Below are 26,897 nucleotides of genomic sequence, written 5' to 3'. Positions count from 1 at the left end.
TTTCCTACAACAATTCTTTTCATTATTATATTACAAAGGAGTTTTGAAATATAAAATGTATATAATTATATATAAAATGTCTTTATAATATTTTTAACCCTTTTCCCCCGATTTTAGTTATGCCAATAAATTCCTCCCCACACACATTTCTGGGTTGTCACTGCTGTAGTACCCTACTACATCAGTGTCAACACCCTACTGGCTCACCTGCTTGAGTGAGGTTTACGATTGAAAGAAATCGATTCTCATTCAAAAAATCGATTCTCATTAAAAAAAATGTTCCCAATCAGTTTTATCTCAATTATTTCTGTCATATTGTTCTGGACTTTAACAACCAAGTCTAGCCCTGTAAAAATTATATAATACCAGAGAGGGTCATGTAAAAAGTCTTGGCTTTGATGGTATCTTACATTAGGTGTAATTCTAACACAATTCTAACACATTCTAACACAACATCATTGCCTTGATACAAGTAATACGGTGTGTCAACGAGGGTCAAGTGACTGGAGTCACTTGAATATGACTGAACTGAAGACATGATGTTTACTGAGATTATGGTAAGCTTACATTTCATATCACAAACACCAAATAGTGAAAACACGTGTAACTGTAAAACAGTTGAAAATCGATTTTTGGTAATTATGAATCTATTTTGAATCGTTTATAATGAGAATCAAATTAAAACAAAATTGACACTCCGGCCCCAGCCTGTAGGAATGCGTGCAATGACAAATATTCCATTCCCCGCCTGGCTTCCCTCCCCAATCTCTCTGCAAGTTATTACTAATTTTGGCATCTTACTTGAACACGTTGAGGAACACCAAACAGATGCGCTTCTTCAGTTTGCTATGGGATCCACCGGCCACGAGGTTCAGGTTCTGGATGAGAGAAACACACAGTAGAAACATGCAAGTCACCACAGATGGAAGTTCAATAGTGCACGACTACTACTGTATTTAATATGAAACTCAGACGGTATGAATCATCTCATCACCATGCAGCTTCCCAAGAAGGATATTACCCATAATAATGTTGCATGTTGGACTCAGTATGTGTTTGTGTGAGTGTGCAGCTAGACAGAGAGAGAATCAGAAGTAGTCCAAGAAGGTTGCAATTGGGTTAAAGTCAGGTGTTTTTTTTTAGAGCATCTAAGTGCCTGTGTTCCCATCTTCTATGATAGATGCAACCCAGAGCAAATAAAGAAATAATCATTTGAAAGATGCAGAGTCTGACATTAATAATACCACCAAAGTCTGGGGAGTTTGCATGTTTTCCCTATGTCCTCTAGGGTAGGTGCCTCCTCCTGGCCAGCCGTGGCACCTGATGGAGGGGAAGAGAACTGGTTGGAATAACGTGTTCCTTCCACACACTACGTCCAATCGAGGAAACTCCCCCCCGTCAGGTATAAAGAAGCGGCTTGGACTCCTCATGCATAGAAGGGAGCATGAGGTCAGTCTGTTGCTCACCCCAGGTTGGCAGAGGGAGTGTATAGCACCCAGGATTAGATTAGATAAGATAATTGACACTTGGTGAAAAAAATGGGTTGCAAAAATTGTGTTATAAAACATTTAAAGGAAAAATAAATAAATAAATAACACCACCACCACACTGACCACAGACAATCTCCATCATGGCTCAACCGTACTGTATCTACTCAAGCCCCTGATTATGAAGTCTAGGAAGTAAAAAATATCATGCCTTTGAAATACAGCAGCTAGTTTGTATAGGTACACTGGTAGCTATCCTACTATAAATGCGCCACGTCTCTGCGTGCGTGTGTGTGTGCATGTACGGTTGTAATGCACGTAACTCGAGAACCGTTTGACCCACCAACTTCACATTCGACACACACGTTCCACACCCCCACAGGGAGTGCAGTGCCAGGTATCGAGTCGGTCGGACCCACGGTTCTCCAGAACCATCACAAAAGGCTCTGGTCAGGCTCTGCCAGTGGGCCTAATGAGGCCAACTCCTTTCACCGGGGCCAGGCTCTGCCAGTGGGCCTAATGAGGCCAACTCCTTTCACCTGTGCAATTTCCAGCCTCTGCCTCAGCCAATTGAGGCTCAACCAATCAGGCTCTGCCAGTGGGCCCAATTGATTGCCAAGTACACTTTTCAGTTTGCAGTCTTCACACACAGATCTCCATGTGGGACACCGGCTGACAGTTAAAACGTGTGCTATGGCAACGTATATCATATCATTAGGTTCCCAAGTTGCATCGTTCCCAAGTAGGCCGGTGGCCGACTGCGACGGGCACATACAGGTCTAGTCCTACTATAAATGCGCCACGTCTCTGCGTGCGTGTGTGTGTGTGTGCGTGAACGGTTGTAATGCACGTAACTCGAGAACCGTTTGACCCACCGACTTCACATTCGACACACACGTTCCACACCCCCACAGGGAGTGCAGTGCCAGGTATCGAGTCGGTCGGACCCACGGTTCTCCAGAACCACCACAAAAGGCTCTGGTCAGGCTCTGCCAGTGGGCCTAATGAGGCCAACTCCTTTCACCTGTGCAATTTCCAGGCTCTGCCTCACCCAATTGGGGCTCAACCAATCAGGCTCTGCCAGTGGGCCCAATTGATTGCCAAGTACACTTTTCAGTTTGCAGTCTTCACACAGATCTCCATGTGGGACACCGGCTGACAGTTAAAACGGGTGCTATGGCAACGTATATCATAGCCTATTCCCAAGTAGGCCGGAACGTCTATGTCCATATTTTAAGGATATAATATAATATACTAATAGAATAACTGTATTGTACTAGAATACATACTTTTTGTCAAATAACACAGACATGTGATGAGGCCTAACACATTAAAAACGTAAAAGTAAACCCATATTGTTTTGTGTGTGTGTGTGTGTGTGTGTGTGTGTGTGTGTGTGTGTGTGTGTGTGTGTATGTGTGTGTGTGTGTGTGTGTGTGTGTGTGTGTGTGTGTGTACTACAAATCACAGAGGCATTAAAGCCACGGAGGGTCCATCTGTGTCTGTATTTGCTGGCTCTGTTCCTGCCAGCCTCTCTGGTTCTTGTTACAGACCTTACAATTAACTTAGCCTGATTCATTATTTGCTCAGCTGAACCTGCCTGAGAGACCAGTGATTCAAGCCAGATATGAACGTGCGCCCAGACGCATGCAACACACACACACACACACACACACACACACACACACACACACACACACACACACACACACACACACACACACACACACACACACACACACACACACACACACACACACACACACACACACACACACACACACACACACACACACACACACACACTGGAGTCCCACCTCCGGTCGTTTAGGGCCTACACAACCGGAAACCACATGCAAGGATTCTGTTTGGCCTGTTAATCAAATAATTGCTCTTAACCACGTTAGTGGGCGTTGTATTTATGTACATGAATATATATATATATATATGAGGCTATCAGAGGAAAATGTGAACACAGCTGGGAGCCTGAGGCAGTGCAGACTGCAAAGTACCGACAGAAACTGTCTTAACACAACGCCTACCCAGATGCATTAAATGTGTGGAATGCAAGCAGAAATCAAAGCTTACTGGTCGATGTCCCTGGTTAAAACTGACAGTAATATCGCTACACTATTTATTATCTGCTACTACTATACTATTGTTATAAGCTATTGTTATCTGTAAATATGCCATCATGCAATCATGACATAACATTATATTATATTATTTCATTATTTTTTATTGCAGTCTTCACACACAGATCTCCATGTGGGACACCGGCTGACAGTTAAAACGTGTGCTATGGCAACGTATATCATATCATTAGGTTCCCAAGTTGCATCGTTCCCAAGTAGGCCGGTGGCCGACTGCGACGGGCACATACAGGTCTAGTCCTACTATAAATGCGCCACGTCTCTGCGTGCGTGTGTGTGTGTGTGCGTGAACGGTTGTAATGCACGTAACATTCGACACACACGTTCCACACCCCCACAGGGAGTGCAGTGCCAGGTATCGAGTCGGTCGGACCCACGGTTCTCCAGAACCACCACAAAAGGCTCTGGTCAGGCTGTTAATCAAATAATTGCTCTTAACCACGTTAGTGGGCGTTGTATTTATGTACATGAATATATATATATATATATGAGGCTATCAGAGGAAAATGTGAACACAGCTGGGAGCCTGAGGCAGTGCAGACTGCAAAGTACCGACAGAAACTGTCTTAACACAACGCCTACCCAGATGCATTAAATGTGTGGAATGCAAGCAGAAATCAAAGCTTACTGGTCGAGGTCCCTGGTTAAAACTGACAGTAATATCGCTACACTATTTATTATCTGCTACTACTATACTATTGTTATAAGCTATTGTTATCTGTACATATGCCATCATGCAATCATGACATAACATTATATTATATTATTTCATTATTTTTTATTTACATTTCTTTGCACTCAATGTATTGAACATAGTATTTTCAAAATCTGTTCTATTATTGGAAATTATGCTATAAGGCTGTGATGTTTTTCAAGGTTCACAATGGTTATTGCATATGTTTTGTTTTTGTTTTGTCCAGGTATGTAGGTATGCAATTTGTTTTGTCTCCTCTGTATATATGTAACGATTGTGACATGTATGTATTTTTGGAACCCTCTCGAAAACAAGATGGTACAGTACATCTCAAACTAAGGGTTTATCCTAATAAAGAAACGTGTCTATGGAGAGCTCTTTTAGTGACTCAAAAGCTATCCAGACCTGAGCTGTTGTTCACATCTATAAAATGTATGGCACCAACAGCTTAGTGCCAAAAGAGGTTCTTTAATTCTGCTTCCCATCCTCAAGCACCCATTGGAACCAAAAGGGTGCTGTATTGCCACCTATGGGTTCAGCCATGTATGGCTGTAATTACCATAGTCCACACCATACAAGACACTCCAACAAACATGACTTTATATTTGTGGGTGCATGTGACATGAAATAATTTTATGGCCGGTGACTTGCATGAGCAAATTAGTATAGCTGCATTATGACTTGTAAGTCATCTTTCAGTCTACTCTAAATCAATTAAGTCTAGCTCATTATCATAATGAGCCAGACCCCTACTAGATCTCCCATGCCATAACTCCACTGACCATGAGAGCAGTAGGGGGGGGGGGGGGGGCATATCAAATATGAGTGACTGACTGTCGTAAACGATACAGAGACACCTCCCCGACAATATCGCAGAGACGATATGTTTATTTTTGGACCACAATTCTTATATGAGAGGATTTTAAGATGACCCAATGTTTTTCTCCATAGAGAAATTACTTCCGCAAACCAGGGGATGAGCGAGTGAAGTCAGGACTTTGGTTCTCTATTGGCTCCAGATTTGCCTTGAAATATGCGACAAATCCACGAAAAAAACCGCAGAAAATCCGTCAGACATTGATCGTGTCTGCATGAGTCATTAGTGATAATTAATACCACTTTCACCAAGAGGAATTACAAACCAATTCTTCTAGGTATTAGAATTCCAGGAGATATGGGCCACTCAAGATATAGATCATAAACATTTACTTGAGAGAGGAATGCACACAACTCTTTGCTTACAGATTGGACTGCACCACTGGCGAGAACTATCAAATATTCGTCTTGTCCTTGGATGCCCTCTTTCAGCTAGGGCCGAAAATGTTTCGAACCCCATATTATACCATATTGTACAATGGACGAGTGTACAACATATAGTGAAAATAGCTGATCTACAAGCTTGAGCTGGTAGAGCTGCTATCACTATCATTATTTTTCAGACAGAAAGAGTACAATATGTAGCCTATATGTGTGGTTGGTTGTGAGAGCAAGCAGTTGCTATAGCATACACCATACAGTACAATACACACACTCACACAGCCAAGTGGGCATTAACTTACACTATAGGTCCACCACCATGCATCTTCAGTGCTGAAGGCCGGCACTTGAATAACTTCTCCATTCCGATGTCTGCCCCAAGCCGGCTTCAATTACTGTGGCAGATGAACAGCAAGGGGTTCTTACTCAACATAGGGAAATGGTCAAATATACAGTTTGATCGACTGACTGTCGATCAATGGTATTTTCCACAGCTGAAGGTAATAACATTAACCATTTAGACCTGTTACTCTTTTACCTTTCAATCTGAGACAGCATCTCTTCACATTAGTTTTTTTTTTTGGTATATATATATTTTATCCACTTTTTTTTTTTGTAACCCATTTTTCACCCCTGTGTCAATTATCTAATGTGATCCTGGGCTCTACACACCCTCCAGCAACTTGGGGGGGCAGCGGACTGACCTCATGCTTCCTTCTATGCATGAGGATTCCAAGCTGCTTCTTTTCACCTGACAGGGGGGAGTTTCCCTGGTTGGACGTAGCGCGTAGAAGGAACACGTTATTCCAACCAGTTCCTTTCCCCTCCATCAGGCTCCCCGGCTGGCCAGGGGGAGGCAGTTTAGAGACCAGGATTACTGCATGTTTTTTGTGAGGGTACCTACCCTGGGGGTATAGGTACATTCTTGGTATGTACAGTACATTAGTTGTTGCAAGTACATTTATTCAGGTCTAAATATGTTAATTGTGGGCCTGTGAAGTAAAGTTAACTTCATGAAAAAAAGAGGTCCAAGACACTCTGCTCCAGTCAAGTGAAAAAAGCCTTTATTATAACGGCATGGCAAAGATCATTAAAATACAGACCAACGCGTCTCGGCTATACAAGCCTTCGTCAGGGTCCCATAAAGTTAACTTCATGCTGGCAGAAATCATAGCTATACACATAGATACCTCATTGACTGCTGCTGTTCATTGGAGCCATGCATCAATGTGCCGCCAGGTTGTTAGAGTTAGCTGCGCTTCCTAATGCATATCCACAATTAGGAAGATCATACCAATACCTTTTACTGTTTAAAGCAAAACAGGGATGCTAGGGTTAATGTAGTTAAGAAAACGTGTTTTATTAGTTTAAATTCTCAAGCATTTCACGCAACTCACAGAAGGACTTAGCATACCATACCTATCCAAACATTCCTGTAATGTGTGGGAACCCTGGACAGAGAGATGGAAATGAGAGGCTGAGCCAACTAAGTATAATAGTCTGTCAACTAATCTTGTAAGTAGTTGATGTACAATGTATATGCCTTACTACTATCAACTCTTATTTTACGTACTGCATCATCAAGACCTCGTTTGAACTTGATGGTCATCAAAAGCAGTATTACATTTGCCCACATTCGCACAAACGCACGCACGCACGCACGCACGCACGCACGCACGCACGCACGCACGCACGCACGCACGCACGCACGCACGCATAATATCATGCATGTGTACAGATCTCATCAAGTCAGACATCTGCAGAAAGTCAAAATGCTTACATCATTAACACTGTGCCTCCCTATTTCTCCTCTGGACCAAAGTAAACTTTCAACAGAGCCAAGGGGTGCCTGATATGGTCAGCATTATATCTGGAGTGGACCTATTGGCTAGGCTCCAAGCATACTCTAATCGAGAGCTCTGTATAGGACCCTCTAAGAACTATGAACTGCTCTGCTGTGTCCCACTAGGAGCACCAGAAGAGCCTGCTCCAGGCACTGAGCCCAACCTGCACAATCGCTCCCCAGCATGCTCAAGTGTTTCTGGGATTCCTGATCCTGACTGACCTTCCGTAGCAGCCCAGAGGAAGTTACCGTTTCCACTAGGCAAAGGTGGCATTCTTGTCATAGGAGTCTGTGTGTGTGTGTGCGTGCGTGTGTGTGTGTGTGCGTGCGTGCGTGCGTGCGTGCGTCACAGTAAGTCATCTTTCAGTGTACTCTAAATCAATTAAGTCTAGCTCATTATCATAATGAGCCAGACCCCTACTAGATCTCCCATGCCATAACTCCACTGACTATGAGAGCAGTAGGGGGGGGGGGGCATATCAAATATGAGTGACTGACACCGATACAGAGACACCTCCCCGACAATATCGCAGAGACGATATGTTTATTTTTGGACCACAATTCTTATATGAGACGATTTTAAGATGACCCAATGTTTTTCTCCATAGATAAATTACTTCCGCAAACCAGGGGATGAGCGAGTGAAGTCAGGAATTTGGTTCTATATGGGCTCCAGATTTGCCTTGAAATATGCGACAAATCCACGAAAAAAACGTCAGACATTGATCATGTCTGCATGAGTCATTAGTGATAATTAATGCCACTTTCACCAAGAGGAATTACAAACCAATACTTCTAGGTATTAGAATTCCAGGATATGGGCCACTCAAGATATAGATCATAAACATTTACTTGAGAGAGGAATGCACACAACTCTTTGCTTACAGATTGGACTGCACCATTGGCGAGAACTATCAAATAGTCGTCTTGTCCTTGGATGCCCTCTTTCAACTAGGGCCGAAAATGTTTCGAACCCCATATTATACCATATTGTACAATGGACGCGTGTACAACATATAGTGAAAATAGCTGATCTACAAGCTTGAGCTGGTAGAGCTGCTATCACTATCATTATTTTTCAGACAGAAAGAGTACAATATGTAGCCTATATGTGTGGTTGGTTGTGAGAGCAAGCAGTTGCTATAGCATACACCATACACACACTCAAACAGCCAAGTGGGCATTAACTTACACTATAGGTCCACCACCATGCATCTTCAGTGCTGAAGGCCGGCACTTGAATAACTTCTCCATTCCGATGTCTGCCCCAAGCCGGCTTCAATTACTGTGGCAGACGAACAGCAAGGGGTTCTTACTCAACATAGGGACACCTTCTTGTGTCATATTGCTTAACTGTCAAACTTGGTTATAGGAGGATTGCTCTTCTCGCTCTTCTCGCTCTTCTTTCTCTATTTCTATTTCTCTATTTCTCAGATTATCAGAAAAAGGGAATGGTCCTCTGAAGGGGAATTTTCTCTGTATTGTATTGTTACTGAGTAGTCAAATAAATAACTAAAAAAGTCAGGTCTCGACAAGGCTGGGTTGCCAGGGCTCGCAAACTTTGTAAGCCTGTTGTAGACAATCGGAATGTAATCTAAAAAATATGGCTGATAAAATTGGATGAATATGTTGATATCTTTAAACCACTCAGTTTGTATATAGGCAATATTGAGTTTGACCACAAGAGACTAGCCTCCTCTGTTTGGTAAAGTGGAGTAACTCATTACTGGCTATAGTGAATGTGGATGAGATGTCTAAGTACTAACTATGCTGTAACTGTTTTGTGGGAAAAGGAGTGAATTTCCCTGAAGAAACACATTGCTGTGTTAGCAAAATCGCATCACTGTCATGCAGAAACTAGCAACCGTTACTTTTCAGGAAATTAAAAATCACACTTGTGATGAGCTGAGATAGAATGAGAGCTAGAATAAGGGGGAGGATAATGGCGAGAAGGATGGCCAATTACAGGACATAAGGAATTTCCTGGAAGAAAATATATAGTTAGAAAAGTGTAACTATACTTCTGGTATATGACTGATACGGTTGACGTTCTGCAGAGAAGAACTGTGGTTATGGGGGCCTTAGCTACACTATCTCAGCATGTTGACTTTTGTTGACATGAGTAACAAATCAATCCTATGGTATGCACCCAAGAATTTAGACAGACATGGGGTTTGCCACAGAAAGCAGACTGGAGTATGATGGGGCAATATGGACAATTACAAATATCACAATATTTTTAAGCAAATGGAAATGTTCTTGTAAATTAAAAAAGCAAATAGCATATAGGCCTATTTGTTTTTGTACATTTTTAAAACTATGAAATTGGGTTTAAGTGATTACAACCAGGAAAACCAACATTAATGGAATATCATGGAATTATAAGAACCAGAATCCCAGACGATATCTAGTCTCATATAGCAATATCAATATACAGTATTGCCAGCAAATAGAAACTAGGGCGTACATACAACTGTACTGCCAAGTGACACCAAGAGTGGCGTGAATCCAGAGGATGTTGTAAGGAAACAAGCGTGTGAGGTTCTAGGTCTGCATGGTGACCTCAAACTGTCCAGAGCCAAAGGGACAGGAGGTATGAGGAGGCATGCGCCGTTGTGAATAGTTTGGTTGGTTTTTGGAGGGAACACAGAGCTCTGTCATGCGGGGTTACTAGCAGTCAGACTACTAGAAGTAAATGGTAAATGGTGCATTTATATAGCGCCTTTAGACAAGGCGCTTTACAGTATCGATAAATGGTAAATGGTGCATTTATATAGCGCCTTTATCCAAGGCGCTTTACATAGATTGTGCATTACATTCACCCATTCACACACACATTCATACACCGATTGCGGCGGAAGCCATGCAAGGTACCAACCAGCACATCGGGAGCAATTTGGGGTTCAGTGTCTTGCCCAAGGACACTTCGACATGTAGACAGGAGGAGCCGGGATTCGAACCGCCGACCCATGGATCATTGGACGACCTGCTCTACCTCCTGAGCCACAGTCGATGTCATTACGGGAGGCAAGATATCATTGGGATTTTGGATATAGTAATAAGATGAAAAAATCAACGCTGGCTGATATTCATTTTGTTCACTCCTCTGGTGTGATTAAGACTTTAGTGTCCATTCCTCTATGCAGTCAAATGTGTTTCTGAGCTGTGAGGCGAAGGTTGTGTGCTGTGGGAAATGGTAGCCTACAGTAAACCTGTACTGTACAGTCCAAGGGCACTCTGAGCCTCCTCCAGCCCAGCCTGTTGAGGATAGAGGAATCCCTTACATCTGGCATGTGGAATGCATTTCTAATGCATGGTTGGGACGAGCCCCACAGTCCACACCTCCTCCAAAAGAACAGTGGTGGAGTACCAAAAGTAGAAAGTACTCCCATTTCACCAGTTTTTCAAATGTATATGTGATATCTTTTGATATATTTTGATCTACAGATCGGCTATTTTCAAATGGCAGAAATGTATATACAGTGGGGCTGAAGTAGTTACTGTATGCTTTGTAATAATACTCAAAATCGAGTAACTAGTAACTAAGTTTTCAAATAAATGTAGTGGAGTAAAAGTACAATATTTGGATCCGAGATGTAGTGTGAGTATTGGAAATTGCAAATACTCCAGTAAAGTAAAAGTACCTCAAAATGTTACTTAAGTACAGTTACTTTACACCACTGCTGGCATGTGGAATGCATTTCTAATGCATGGTTAGTCCCACCCCTCCTCCAAAAGCAGCATTGTCCAACAAACTGAGATTCTAAAGTGTTCATATTTTTATGGCGCAAATGTGGTGCTGTGAATATAAACGTTGGATGCTCATGGATGCAGAGTTCATCAGGAGTGCCTATGGACCCAGGAGATCAGCACCAAGGGAGACCGCAGGACAAGCTGCTGCTGAACAATATATTAACAGAAGGAACTATGGAATTGTTATCTTGATCGTCAAAAGCACCTACTATTTTAGCACAGGCTCCATCAATCAGGCAGAGAACGCATAGGATTATACACTACTAAAGGGGACGAGATACTTCATCCTAGGCCGTACGACAGAGCATAAATTTGAGCATTAAACGCACGGTTCTGAATTACCCTTACTGACAATGATTATAAAGACTCAAAGACTGATGTTTTATTTCAATTAGCAGTGATCCAGTATGACCAGTGATCCAGTAAAATAAACAAAAAGGTGTGTGACGTGCGTGCGCGCGAGTGTGTGAAAGAGAGAGAGTACTGGTGGGCGGTGGGGGGGGGGGGGGGGAGTTACTGTAAGGCACCCCAGCTGCATAGCGGAGTTGGGGGGCGAGTTCCTGACATAGCTGAGAGTCGGGTAACAAACATAGACAGGTGAAGGAGGGACCAGAACAGATGGAAGGAGAGATGAGAGGGGGAATTTCAAAGGTGGGAGGGAGGATGTGCACACACACCCACCCACACACACACACACACACACACACACACACACACACACACACCCCCGTCCAGTGTTGTGAAACTAAACACTATTTCTCAGTGCATGTTGCCAACATGTTTCCCCAGCTCTACAATAGAAATTGTTGTGTTTATGTGGTGTCTCTCCACAAATAAGTTAACTGTTCCTTTTAACACGTCATTTTCTTAGAATGCTTGTATCCAAAGGCACGCACGCACGCACGCACGCACGCACGCACGCACGCACGCACGCACGCACGCACGCACGCACGCACGCACGCACGCACGCACGCACGCACGCACGCACGCACGCACGCACGCACGCACGCACGCACGCACGCACGCACGCACGCACGCACGCACGCACGCACGCACGCACGCACGCACGCACGCACGCACGCACGCACGCACGCACGCACGCACGCACGCACGCACGCACGCACGCACACACACACACACACACACACACACACACACACACACACACACACACACACACACACACACACACACACACACACACACACACACACACACACACACACACACACACACACACACACACACACACACACACATTCAATTAGGTCAGACTTCGGTGCAAAATTGGAGATTTATATGGACTACAAACACACCTGAAAAGGCCATAATAAAGAACGTCCACACTTTCAAGAAAACCTCCAAACACATACATACCAAAAATTCTTCTGCAGTCAAAGTGAATGAAGAGAGAGCAGACGGCAGAAGGATAGATAGACAGATAAAGATGGATGGAGGACAATCGTATGCATTGACATTGATGGGATTAGCTTGTTTTACTCTAAAGCATTCCAGAGGCTCTTAAGATTATCAATCTGTTTCCTTCCTCTCACTGTCACTTTTTAGCGCAATCTTTCCTCCTGTTCCTAGAAGGTTCCGCATGACCACAAGAGGCTAATCTGCAGGTTTGACATCCCCAGGACCTGGGCAGAGGACAGCCAGGACCAGTGCTAAGGTGAATGTAGGCCAAAGGTTCTGGGAGTAGGGAAGTGGGCCAAAGTTCATTGCTGGAGTAAGTTGTAAGGCATGGTCTAAACTATGACTGTTAAGGAAACTTGGGCAATAAACTCTACAGGTCTAGTAGTGTGTGTGCGTGCATGCATGCGTGCGTGCGTGTGTGCGTGCACGTCCAACTGGGACTCCCAAACTCTACAGTTGCCAGCTACATCCTTTCCAAAGCATCTTGTGTGCATGTGCTGAGCAAAATCCTGAGTGTCAATACTTTATCTCAGAGTTTAAAATTGGGACTAATATGCTGTGTGTAGGATTTTACTGTGTGTTCTGGCCTGTGCTCAGTGAAGAAGTGGTGCAATTATTTTGAAGTAGAAGTTCAAGTACAAGTACAAGTACAAGTACAAGTAAAAGGCCTAAACTATCATTTTTTCTTGAAACGCAGTATTGGTATGGAAATATACTTAAAAGTACCAACGGAAAACTATTAAAGCTCACAATGCATATATTTCTTTTTGCCAATCTACAAGCTAAAAGTATAAAATATGCCTTAAGTGGATTTTTGTAACGACAATCTAAATCTACAAAGTAACTAGTAACTAAGGGTTTCAAATAAGTATAGTGGAATCAAAAAGTGGAGCATGAATATAAAGTCTTGAAAAAGGGACATATCCAGAAGTAAAGTAAAAGTACCTCAACATTAGACTGAAGTACAGAACTGAATGTACTTCCACCACTACCCCCTACAAGCATGAACAGTGGGCCTCTTTACCGACAAAGCCGTCCTGTCCGGTCCAGCTTCAAAGCCAGCACCGAAGAGTTGCCATGGGCGATGTTGGCGAAGGGCCCGGCATGGACAAACACCGGCGTACCCTGCAACAATTAGAAGGGCACACAAACATACACGAGGGTTTTGAAACCAACACTTCATCCCACAGCTACCCACTCAACCAAGGATAAACATGGCCTAAGCAGCCTCTTTCATACAAACTCACATTCTGCACTTTCAACATCTTCAGCCAAAATAAATATTCCGCAAGTGGATGCACTTTTGGCTGGCGATGTATTTGTCTAAACAGTTGGTACAAGTTAAGGGGTACTTGAGTGGCATGCCAGTTTGACTGGTCGCCAAGCATCCATGCCCCTGCTGATTTGGATTACCATCCGAATGGCTGGACACACTACAAGATTTCTTCAAGTTCCAGTTCTCTTCTTCTTGTTATACACTAGAATTTCGCGGGCCTTCGGCCCGCTCATCCTAACGCGATGCGTCGCAAATGGGAAGAAGGCAATGGCAACCCATGATGTTTTCATTTATGCATTTGCTTGGAAAGCGCAAAGTTGCCAAGCTGGCTGAGTGGCCCTGTTTGGTTTTGTGTATGTGCGTATGAAAGCGAGCATGGCAAGGCGCAGGAACAGTATACTGTACTGTACTGTACTGTAAGTGTTTGTACTGTACTGTAGTCATGTGTACTGTACTGTACTGTTCTCTGTACTGTTGTATTAGTGTTTTTTTATTATTATTATTATTACATGGATTAATATTCTGATGTACTGTACTGTACTGTTCTCTGTACTGTTGATATTATAGTTAGTAGTGTTGTGTTATTATTTATTATTATTATTATTATTATTATTACATGGATTAATATTCTGATGTGAGCTTTCTTTCTGTACTGTACTGTACTCATGTGTACTGTAGTGTTCGCTGTATTGTTGATATTATTGTTGTTATTAGTGTAGTGTTGTTATTTATTATTATTATTATGATTGAAAGAGAGCATGGCAAGGCGCAGGAACAGTATACTGTACTGTACTGTACTCATGTGTACTGTACTGTTCTCTGTACTGTTATTAGTGTTGTGTGCTTATTTATTGTTATTATTATTATTACATGGATTAATATTCTGATGTACTGTACTGTTGTCTGTACTGTTGATATTATAGTTATTAGTGTTGTGTTATTATGTTTTATTATTATGATTATTATTACATGGATTAATATTCTGATGTGAGCTTTCTTTCTGTACTGTACTCATGTGTACTGTACTGTGCTGTACTGTTGTTATGATTAGTGTAGTGTTCTAATTGTGTATTATTATTATTATTATTAGCGTTTTGTGGCGTGTGTGTGTGTGTGTGTGTGTGCCATTTCAGCTGCATCGCGAGGCGATCCAAAATCCCCCCCCCCCGCGCACGCACGCACGCACACACCACACACACACACGTGTCTGCAGTGACACTGCGTTGTACACAGCTGTTCTATTTCAGCCTTACTGACTGCCAGAGTCAGTGCTTAACACTGGACGCCAATCATCCAGTGTTAAGCAGTCATCCAGGATTCATAGAACCATAGTTACATACGTGACTTACGTGTTGTGTTGCAGCGCGTTGTTGCTGCGTGTAGTGTTGTTGTTGTTATCCATATATATGCGCGTCGGTTCGTCCCGATTGTACCACGCCAGGTGTCGACGCGGTCGTGTTTGCATGAGTGTAACTGTGTATGTAATCGCGGCGCTCTCCATCCAAGTTAGAATCAGTGTAGAGCCTGTGTTGTTGTTCTTCGTCTTCTTCTACTTTTGGTTTCCGGCAGGCTGTACACTGTGTGTGTGTGTGTGTGTGTGTGTGTGTGCGCGCGCACGCACGTGTGTGCGTGTGTGTGTGTGCGTGTGTGTGTGCGTGTGTGTGTGTGTACCGTGTAACTTCCGGTATTGTTTCCGGAAGTGTGAAAGGTAACACGAAACACACGTGGGTCACGTGGTGGGGTTTTGAGCCATTGGGAAGGGCTGATGTAGTGTTGCCAGGTCCACGTATTGTAAGCGAGTGGTAGTGTGTGAAAGTATAGGCTGTAGGCTGTAGGAAGTCAGGGTTTGCGGCCTTGTTTACATAGACGTGGCAACAATGTTTGACAATGTTGGCGGCGCAGCCAATGAAAAGAGTGGAATCACGGGATGCAGTGTTGCCAGGTCCGCGAATTGTAAGCGAGTTGTAAGTAGCGTGTTGAATGGCATTTTTTCTGGGCTTGTTTTCATAGACGTGGCAACAAATTAGGCGGGGGTGTCGGTGCTTGTGGCGTGTTTGTGTTTATTATTTATATTGATATTGTTTGCGAGTGTGGACGGGAGCCGGCTTTAGTGGCAGTGCAATGACAATTTTTACGCGCGTGATGTGGAGTGTGGCCGTGCTGCGCGACATGAGGAGATAGCCATGGATCGACGCGGAGGGTAAGTCTGTGACGTGTTAGTGTGTTTAGTGGGTTGTTGCAGTGTGTGTTGCAGTGTGTCAGTGACGTAGTAGCTGGTGCCTTTTGTTCCTGTCCTGGGAACAGCGTTTTGGGCACACCTTTTCAATTGTATAATAGATGGGCACAGATTGACATTTTTTTTCTTCTCTTTTTTTCCCTGACATTTACAACACTAGAGTGGTGCCCGTTGGGCACTGGCCTACTTGGAACGATGCAAGTTGGAAATGCATGCCCCACCAAGTTATTATGTCTGCGTCCCTTTTATGCCCATTATATGGAGTTCTGTTATGTCAGAACAGGCCAGCTCCATATATGGAGATATAGGGGTGATCGGATCCAGAGTTCGGGCAGAGGCTTTTGTGCTGGTTCTGGACAATGCGTGTGGAATGCGTGTGACGAATTTGAAGTCGGTCGGGCGAACGGTTTTCGAGTTACGTGGATTACAGACGTACACACGTACGTGCGTATACGTACACACAGAGACTTGCATATATAGATAGATTGAAGTCATACTATGTAACTTTTTCAAGAGAGAGAGAGAGAGCTTGGTTGAATGCTTGATTCTGATTGGTCAATCACTGAATTCAGCTGTGTTATTTCTTGATAATGACCGATCATAATAACAGACTGCTATATAATCAAAGGCTCAGAGCACCTGGCTGTGCTACTTTGCTTTTATGCTGTATCCAACATACAGCCATGTAAACAAACACACAATGTAATTTAAAACTAACTGTTGCTCTCAAGAATGTTTTTGAAAACGTTTGAAGCGAGAAATAAATAACATAAATAACATAATAGCTATATTACCGTATACTGTATGCATGACATACATCATACATGATATATATTGGGAGTGAATTGAACTGAGAACACATTACTCTTTAAAACCAGGGGATAAAATGCATTTTCGGTTGTGTCACCATGTTTTTCTTTTGCTTCTACAGGGGGTAAATGGTAATAAATAAATGAAACATTTAAGGAATGTGGGTAAAAAGTTTGGATAAGGCCTATCTGGAGGAACTGGCTTTCTCAGAGTACTCAGAAAGATTTGACAGTGTTAGTACTGGACGTCAACCTTGTTCAAAGACAGTGGAAATGTGTGTCTAGCTGCCCAAGCAAGCCAAGACGTTTAGACAGATACGACCAGGAGAAAGGGCAGCTCTCAGGATGAGTGTTTAATTAAGAGGAACATTACGTTAGGATGAACCGATGATAATTGTATAAAACCTAGGATTGCTGAATTTACCCATTGGTAAACTGTGCATGTAAATAAATTGAGCCTGGGAGGAAGTAGGGAAGGAATGGGAAGTCCTTGCATTATTTTCTTAAGCAATTGTGTAAAACAAGGATGAGGTGTACAAACATAGCCTCCTATGACTAGTAAATCAGCTCTTTAACGAGGCAGTGACAAACGTTGCCCATTGTCTTTCTCTTTTCCCTGTTGAAACCACAGAACAGGGACAGTTATGAGAGAAAAGGGGGAATGGGAATAAGGGAGAGCTAAAGGTTGAGAGAAAGAGAGAAAGAGAATAGCAACATGAGGAAACCATATGAAAAACATCCTTTGGATATCCAATAAATACCGTTGCCTTTTTGTCTGTCCCGATGAAATGTGAGCTTGCGTCAAATAATAGGTGAATTTCCATGTGCCGTTTGACCTCTGAACTTTTCATTAATCACTCTTTCCAAAGCGCTACATGAATCGACTCAGGCTGATGGAAAGGCACATAAAAATGTAATAATACCATTTGGAGGAAATCAAAAGAGGAAAAGAGCATTAGGATGAACTGAGGGTGGCAAAGGTTTATAATAAAAAAAAAGGTGAGAATAATGTCATCCCTTCACTTACTACTTCACTCTCACTGAGCCTGTCATCTCTAAACAAAATCTGCTAAAAACACAACATTTTATCTCACATGTTGATTGATTAAACTTTTCATTCACAGTATGTAGAATGGGTACATTTCAAACGAAAGCACAAGTCAATACAAAAACTGCTATGAGGATAAAACCATAAAAAGCACTAGACTTGTTTACATCAGGGTCCTCCATTTTCAATTCATCAGAAAACTTCTATGAAAAAAAGGAAATCAAATCAAATCAAAGTAAAAAAAAAGGTGGGGGGACGAGGGACGACGTGTACAGTATTGAAAAATAGGGGAGGTGTGGGGGGGGGCTGGACTTTAACTTTTTTACAGGGGCCAGTTTCAAATTGCAGCTGCCCGTAAGTGCTCTTTGGGAGCGGTTTTGAAGGAGTCTAGGGATTCACATTTCTTAATGGCCGTTGGTAGGGTGTTCCACATTTTAATGGCATAGTAGCTAAATTAATTTAACCCCTCTGGTGTTATGAGTGTGGACTTCGTTGACATTAAGGAAGTATTTAGACAGGTACATGGGTCTCTTTAGTGGTGTAGCGGATCTTGTGGACCAGGCCCATTGCAAGTTGCTGTACTCTGTCGTCAACCTAAGCCATTCCAGCCTATCAAAATGGGCAGGGGTGAGGTGGGTTCTGGGAGTGAGGCCAAGTAGTAGCCTGATCAGTTTGTTTTGGGATGTCTGGAGCCTTGTTTTAAGGGCATTTGAGGTACTGTACATGGTACCATGAGGTGCATGCATAGTCAAATAAACCTTGTATGAGGGCTCCTGTGTGTGGTCTTCAAGGTATTGTTGTTGACCATGAGGAGATCCTGTACAGGAATCTTGTTCTTTGGTTCACTTTTTTTATTACATTTGTGGCCATTTTATCACAGGAAAGATTTGACTCCAGGATGGAATCTATGGTAGGTTAATCCCAATGTCCCAGTGGTAGTACATACATCAATCAAGCAATGTATCAGACATTGTATAGTGCTTGGAATTAACAGTTGTGATTTTCTATGTAATTTGAATCAACAGATTTTAAACCAACATTTTGAGTGAATCTGTGAACTGTTTATTTATTATTAACAAATCACACCCGTGTGAAGTGACTAAGTGAGGGGCGCTCTTATCATTATACATCATCATACATCATCTCATGAACAACTGAATTTATGTGATTGGTTAGCCGATTTGCTCGTCTATGACGTACATTTTCTCTTCATTGTCAATGGCATTTAATGTTTGTGTTGCCACACATTTACGTCATATTTGGCGTACATTTCTCCTTTCATTGTCAATGGCAAATATGCCAGGCAACTGCAGATTAACCGAACCCCAGTCTCCATGGTGGTGGGCAGGAACTGTACCCTGCACCACTCAGATAGCCCAACACTTGACAAAATATGAAGTTTAACAATGCTACTGTATGCGCAAGTCAGTAGATTTGAATAACGTCAATATGTTATATAGGCCTAGAGTTTTGGGGAGTTTGATGTACACTTGGTTCCTAACCGCAATTCCAACTGCCCTTCCTGGCCTGCAGAACTGCGGAATGTATGACATCTACTGTGTGTGTGTGTGTGTGTGTGTGTGTGTGTGTGTGTGTGTGTGTGTGTGTGTGTGTGTGTGTGTGTGTGTGTGTGTGTGTGTGTGCACAGTCACACACGCATATGTAGACACTCACACGCACGCACACACACAAGGGGGTGTAGCGCATCACTCAACAGTTATTGACACATTCGTGGAAACAACACTGGTCTGTCATTGACTCATTGTTACTGCCAAGTTGAAGACATCACTCATACAGTGAGTACATTCATGTCAGCGTGCTTCCCTCGGGCTATGATAAAACACACTGGTTTCCAAACAGTTTCAGTCTTTGTCTGATCACAAATACAGTACATTAGAGCAGTGGATTTCAACCAGTGGTCCTTGAGGGGGTTCCAAGTGGTCCCCACTCCCCAGCTAAATGATAGTTAGTACCCAAATGGACCCTTATCAGCGTAAAATGAAACCAAATGGACCTGTACGGTCCATTTGGTTTCATTTTACGCTCTCAAGAGTTAAAGTATTGTTAATTTAACAATAAACACCCAAATTACTAAATTTACAAGATACCTAATGGTACCAACATTAATATTAACACAGCATGGAATTGTGGACAAAATCTTATCTGACGATGAGGGGTGAAAATGGGTTACAAAATCGTGGGATAAAAATTATAGAAAAAAAACAAAAAAACAGAAAACTTTTGAAAGATTTTAGAAGCCATTAGTATCGGCCTCAGGTCTAATTTTGGGTTAAGGCCGCATCATTTCCAAAAAGTTGAAATGTGGTGTTAGATTTCGGTCCCTGTTTTGGGTAGAACTGAAAACAAGTTTCTATACTACAAGCCACATAATCCGTTGTCAATCCTATTTCTATTTAGTTGATATTTATTTAGTTGATATGGACATCACAATCACATTGCTCATTGCAAAAGTACAATTTGTAGATATGCAGTTGCTTACAGTGTTAGCACAAGGATGTCCACAGGAGGAGGCACACTTGTCCACAGGAGACCTTTCTAAAAAATACGGTAATATAACACTTTAGTTTACAAGACCCAATCGAGTACAGAAATGGAATATACTAATAATATTTTACAACAAAATTACAATACCCACATAATCACTCAGGTAACCAGTCCGACACTATACATGTGGGCACAGTTGATTTGATTTCAACCATAGAACACATAAATCTTAAAAAAAAGAAAGAAAGAGCACCTTGATGTTGACCATTGGGCACTCATTCACTTTCCCGCAAAACGCGCATCGTGGCGTTTTGACCTTTCTAGCGATGAAAAAAGCGCATCGTGGCGTTTTGACCTTTCTAGCGATGAAAAAAGCGCATCGTGGCGTTTTGACCTTTCTAGCGATTTTTGACCTTTCTAGCGTTTTGACCTTTGACCTTTTGACCTTTCTAGCGATTTTTGACCTTTCTAGCGTTTTGACCTTTCTAGCGATGAAAAAAGCGCATCGTGGCGTTTTGACCTTTCTAGCGATTTTTGACCTTTCTAGCGTTTTGACCTTTGACCTTTCTAGCGATTTTTGACCTTTCTAGCGTTTTGACCTTTCTAGCGATGAAAAAAGCGCATCGTGGCGTTTTGACCTTTCTAGCGATGAAAAAAGCGCATCGTGGCGTTTTGACCTTTCTAGCGATTTTTGACCTTTCTAGCGATTTTTGACCTTTCTAGTGTTTTGACCTTTGACCTTTCTAGCGATTTGACCTTTCTAGCGTTTTGACCTTTCTAGCGATGAAAAAAGCGCATCGTGGCGTTTTGACCTTTCTAGCAAATTTTTGACCTTTCTAGCGTTTTGACCTTTGACCTTTTGACCTTTCTAGCGATTTTTTACCTTTCTAGCGTTTTGACCTTTCTAGCGATGAAAAAAGCGCATCGTGGCGTTTTGACCTTTCTAGCGATGAAAAAAGCGCATCGTGGCGTTTTGACCTTTCTAGCGATGAAAAAAGCGCATCGTGGTGTTTTGACCTTTCTAGCGATTTTTGACCTTTCTAGCGATTTTTGACCTTTCTAGCGTTTTGACCTTTGACCTTTTGACCTTTCTAGCGATTTTTGACCTTTCTAGCGTTTTGACCTTTCTAGTGATGAAAAAAGCGCATCGTGGCGTTTTGACCTTTCTAGCGATTTTTGACCTTTCTAGCGATGAAAAAAGCGCATTGTGGCGTTTTGACCTTTCTAGCGATTTTTGACCTTTCTAGCGTTTTGACCTTTGACCTTTTGACCTTTCTAGCGATTTTTGACCTTTCTGACCTTTCTAGCGATGAAAAAAGCGCATCGTGGCGTTTTGACCTTTCTAGCGATGAAAAAAGCGCATCGTGGCGTTTTGACCTTTCTAGCGATGAAAAAAGCGCATCGTGGCGTTTTGACCTTTCTAGCGATTTTTGACCTTTCTAGCGATTTTTGACCTTTCTGACCTTTCTAGCGATGAAAAAAGCGCATCGTGGCGTTATGACCTTTCTAGAGATGAAAAAAGCGCATCGTGGCGTTTTGACCTTTCTAGCGATGAAAAAAGCGCATCGTGGCGTTTTGACCTTTCTAGCGATTTTTGACCTTTCTAGCGTTTTGACCTTTGACCTTTTGACCTTTCTAGCGATTTTTTACCTTTCTAGCGTTTTGACCTTTCTAGCGATGAAAAAAGCGCATCGTGGCGTTTTGACCTTTCTAGCGATTTTTGACCTTTCTAGCGTTTTGACCTTTGACCTTTTGACCTGTCTAGCGATTTTTGACCTTTCTAGCGTTTTGACCTTTGACCTTTTGACCTTTTGATCTTTTGACCTTTCTAGCGAATTTTGACCTTTCTAGCGTTTTGACCTTTCTAGCGATGAAAAAAGCGCATCGTGGCGTTTTGACCTTTCTAGCGATTTTTGACCTTTCTAGCGTTTTGACCTTTTGACCTTTCTAGCGATTTTTGACCTTTCTAGCGTTTTGACCTTTCTAGCGATGAAAAAAGCGCATCGTGGCGTTTTGACCTTTCTAGCGATTTTTGACCTTTCTAGCGTTTTGACCTTTGACCTTTTGACCTTCTTAGCGATTTTTGACCTTTCTAGTATTTTGACCTTTCTAGCGATGAAAAAAGCGCATCGTGGCGTTATGACCTTTCTAGCGATGAAAAAAGCGCATCGTGGCGTTTTGACCTTTCTAGCGATGAAAAAAGCGCATCGTGGCGGTTTGACCTTTCTAGCGATTTTTGACCTTTCTAGCGTTTTGACCTTTGACCTTTTGACCTTTCTAGCGATTTTTGACCTTTGTAGCGTTTTGACCTTTCTAGCGATGAAAAAAGCGCATCGTGGCGTTTTGACCTTTCTAGCGATGAAAAAAGCGCATCGTGGCGTTTTTACCTTTCTAGCGTTGAAAAAAGCGCATCGTGGCGTTTTGACCTTTCTAGCGATTTTTGACCTTTCTAGTGTTTTGACCTTTGACCTTTCTAGCGATTTGACCTTTCTAGCGTTTTGACCTTTCTAGCGATGAAAAAAGCGCATCGTGGCGTTTTGACCTTTCTAGCGATTTTTGACCTTTCTAGCGTTTTGACCTTTGACCTTTTGACCTTTCTAGCGGTTTGACCTTTGACCTTTTGACCTTTCTAGCGATTTTTGACCTTTCTAGCGTTTTGACCTTTCTAGCGATGAAAAAAGCGCATCGTGGCGTTTTGACCTTTCTAGCGATTTTTGACCTTTCTAGCGTTTTGACCTTTTGACCTTTCTAGCGATTTTTGACCTTTCTAGCGTTTTGACCTTTCTAGCGATGAAAAAAGCGCATCGTGGCGTTTTGACCTTTCTAGCGATTTTTGACCTTTCTAGCGTTTTGACCTTTGACCTTTTGACCTTTCTAGCGATTTTTTGACCTTTCTAGCATTTTGACCTTTCTAGCGATGAAAAAAGCGCATCGTGGCGTTTTGACCTTTCTATCGATTTTTGACCTTTCTAGCGTTTTCACCTTTGACCTTTTGACCTTTTGACCTTTCTAGCGATTTTTGACCTTTCTAGTGTTTTGACCTTTCTAGCGATGAAAAAAGCGCATCGTCGCGTTTTGGTATTTCTAGCGATGAAAAACGCGCAACATCGCGTTTTGGCATTTCCAGGCATGAAAAACGCGCATCATGGCGTTTTGGCATTTCCAGGCATAAAAAACACGCATCATGGCGTTTTGGCATTTCCAGGCATGAAAAACGCGCATCATGGCATTTTGGCATTTCCAGGCATGAAAAACGCGCATCATCGCGTTTTGGCATTTCCAGGCATGAAAAACACGCATCATCGCGTTTTGGCATTTCCAGGCATGAAAAACGCGTATCATCGCGTTTTGGCATTTCCAGGCATCCATGTGGTCATTGTGCCCAGTGTGGTAATACTCACAAGATCTCCTTTTTTAATCATCCTCATACTGGCAAGAAGTTCAAGATCAACAGTATTATTACTTGTGTGTCAACCCATGTGGTGTATATGATCAAATGTCCCTGTGGTTTAGCGTACATAGGCAAAACTACTAGACAGTTAAAACAGAGAATGAGTGAACATAAGAGTTCGATCAGAAGAAATGACCGTGAATACCCTGTTGCAGTGCATTTCAATGATCTTAAACATGACATCTCCACTTTTCGCTTTGTTGGTATAGAACAAGTCAAACTTCCAAGAAGAGGTGGTAACCACGATACCCTGTTAAAACAAAGTGAGGCCTACTGGATCCACACTCTACAAACCTTACACCCTAAAGGGCTTAATGATGAAGTCCTATTAAATGTTATGCTATAAAAGCTGTTGATCTGAACTTCTTGACCAGTCGGTATTATAGGCACTTCAGTTGCTATGTTTTTAATTATTTTATTCTTTTCCACTCTTACAGAGTAGGATCTTATATGTGACATTCAATTGCTTATCTAACTATGTCTTCCTTGTATGTTATCTGGCATGACATTTATGTATAAATTCTCTTTCCCTGTATTATTGTTTTCTGCTATTGACAATGATATATGAGGAATGTGCACAGTAACACTGCTCCTTAAGTCACATGACAAGGTTTTTCACAGCTGTTAACTGTTGAGATAATTACATGCATTTTGATTGGTTGTTTAGACTGTCTGAAATGTATTTAGTGACAATGTCAGCCCATTCTTGAATTAAGCCTGAGGAAGGTTGCAAGACCGAAACGTTGCTTTGCTTTAATAAAAATCTCTGAAACCAGTAAGTGGCAGTGTGCGGGTGTCCCTCCTTCAACTTTGTATATGCCTCGTCATCATCGCACCTGCTCCAAACCTACCGGGTGTGCGGAAGTCATCTCTCTATATGCATTTCCAGGCATGAAAAACGTGCATCATCGCGTTTTGGCATTTCCAGGCATGAAAAACGCGCATCATCGCGTTTTGGCATTTCCAGGCATGAAAAACGCGCATCATCGCGTTTTGGCCTTTCCAGGCATGAAAAACGTGCATCATCGCGTTTTGGCATTTCCAGGCATGAAAAACGCGCATCATCGCGTTTTGGCATTATTTGGCCCCAAAAATGTATACTTTGACATCAATTTTATTATTATAGCTCTAACAGAAGCAAAGATATGGGCTATGCTGTATTGCTGTAAATGGTGGCGGCCATTTTGAAAAACGTGTATATTTCAGAAATGAAAGGTGATGCAGCTTGTCTCTTTGGATAAATCCTTTCCTATGACCCTAAGGTACTTCCATGCCAAAGAGGAAACTAAATGAAAGTTTTAGTGGGTGAGGGGGGTAAAGTTACCCTGTTAAAACGTATTCTTTCTAATGAAATTTGCATATTTTACCCCTGTTGTCATGGTAAAGAGAAAACTATTGGGTTTTGTATTCTTGAAATCTATTTAATTGGATTCCTTGACCCTAAAAATGTATACTTTGACACCAATATTATTATTATAGCTCTAACCAAAGCAAAGATATGGTGTCTGGTGTAATAGTGGTTCATTGTCGGCGGCCATTTTGAAAAACGTGTATATTTCAGTAATGAAGGGTGATGCAGCTCGTCTCTTTGGATAAATCTTTTCCTATGACCCTAAGGTACTTCCATGCTAAAGGGAAAACTAAATGAAGGTTTTAGCAGGTGAGGGGGTGTAAAGTTACCTTGTTAAAATGCATTTTTTTGAATGAAATTAGCATATTTTACCCCTGTTGTCATGGTAACGAGAAAATGATTGGGTTTTTTGCCTTGAAATCTATATATTTGGATTACTTGGCCCCAAAAATGTATACTTTGACATCAATTTTATTATTATATAGCTTTAACAGAAGCAAAGATATGGACTATGCTTTATTGCTGTAAATGGTGGCGGCCATTTTGAAAAACGTGTATATTTCAGAAATGAAAGGTGATGCAGCTTGTCTCTTTGGATAAATATTTTCCTATGACCCTAAGGTACTTCCATGCCAAAAAGGTTCTCTGCATCATGACTTGAAGTTAACGGTGAAAATGTCTGCCTTAAATCTTCCACTACAAACCAACAAGCTGCATCTCCAACAATGCAGCTACGGCCATGCAGCCCCATAGGCAGGATGCACCGTACTGTACGTGATCCCTTCTGTGGAACTCCATGTTGTCAGGACGTTTCAAAAACACACAGAGTCAATGCAGCCTGCTCCACAGACACGTACACATGGAGCGAGATCAAGTGCTATCCATTTTCCTCCTATACTGTATCTGCTGCAGACCCTGGCTGTCCCATCTGAAACACCACACACACACACACACACACACACACACACACACACACACACACACACACACACACACACACACACACACACACACACACACACACACACACACACACACACACACACACACACACACACAGTAATACACACACAAGCAACAAGGGCACAGGGGGTCTAGCTTGATGGAAAATTCTCATGGATCGCCGAGGCCTGGTCTGTCCCGATACGAGTCCTCCATGCAGCCAGAATCACAGGAAACCCACACAGGAAGGGTTTCACGAAACACAACCACAATGCTTCCTCCCCAAACCTAGAAAAGTAACCAAATCCCTGCTGCCTGCACCCGCTCCACACCCCTCCAAACAAACACACAGACTACTCTAGGGTATTGGTTTCAGTCCTGCGCTCAATGGGCATGTAATCAGGTCCATTCGAAAAATGCCTGAAATGCCCTTTTACTTACAACAAAAACAGCTGTCCTTAAATGTGCATGACTGTATAATTGCTGACATCACGCACACACACAGTGGCACATGTACTGTATGTCCGCCTACCTTTATTTGTCTGGGTTTCTCTCTCAGTATGGTAGAAGTGTGGACTGTGGACTTTAGCGTTAAAGATAAACAGACACCTTGGCTTGGACTGCGCAGAGAACCTCACTCCCTGCACTGACTAAACTCTCAAGGACAGAATGA

The 26,897-nt window shown here is 42.4% G+C and overlaps 1 protein-coding gene across 1 annotated transcript in view; it reads right to left on the bottom strand.

Annotated features, from left to right (window-relative positions):
- Positions 1-797: 797 nt before the first annotated feature.
- LOC306940651 (monofunctional C1-tetrahydrofolate synthase, mitochondrial-like) overlaps positions 798-26,897 on the bottom strand; it is a gene marked incomplete at both ends in the record, with an annotated part of 51,302 nt that continues 25,202 nt past the window's right edge. Inside the window, 3 exons of the mRNA XM_079525757.1 lie at positions 798-878; positions 13,672-13,731; positions 17,519-17,543. Of these exons, the coding sequence (XP_079381883.1) occupies positions 798-878; positions 13,672-13,731; positions 17,519-17,543 (166 nt within the window). The remainder of the gene's footprint in view (positions 879-13,671; positions 13,732-17,518; positions 17,544-26,897) is intronic.

This window comes from Electrona antarctica (assembly GCF_951216825.1).
Source record: "Electrona antarctica genome assembly, chromosome: 17".
In the NCBI taxonomy this organism is placed as follows: domain Eukaryota; kingdom Metazoa; phylum Chordata; class Actinopteri; order Myctophiformes; family Myctophidae; genus Electrona; species Electrona antarctica.
Note: the sequence above shows the minus strand (reverse complement) of the source record. Positions and strands in the feature narration are given on the sequence as shown.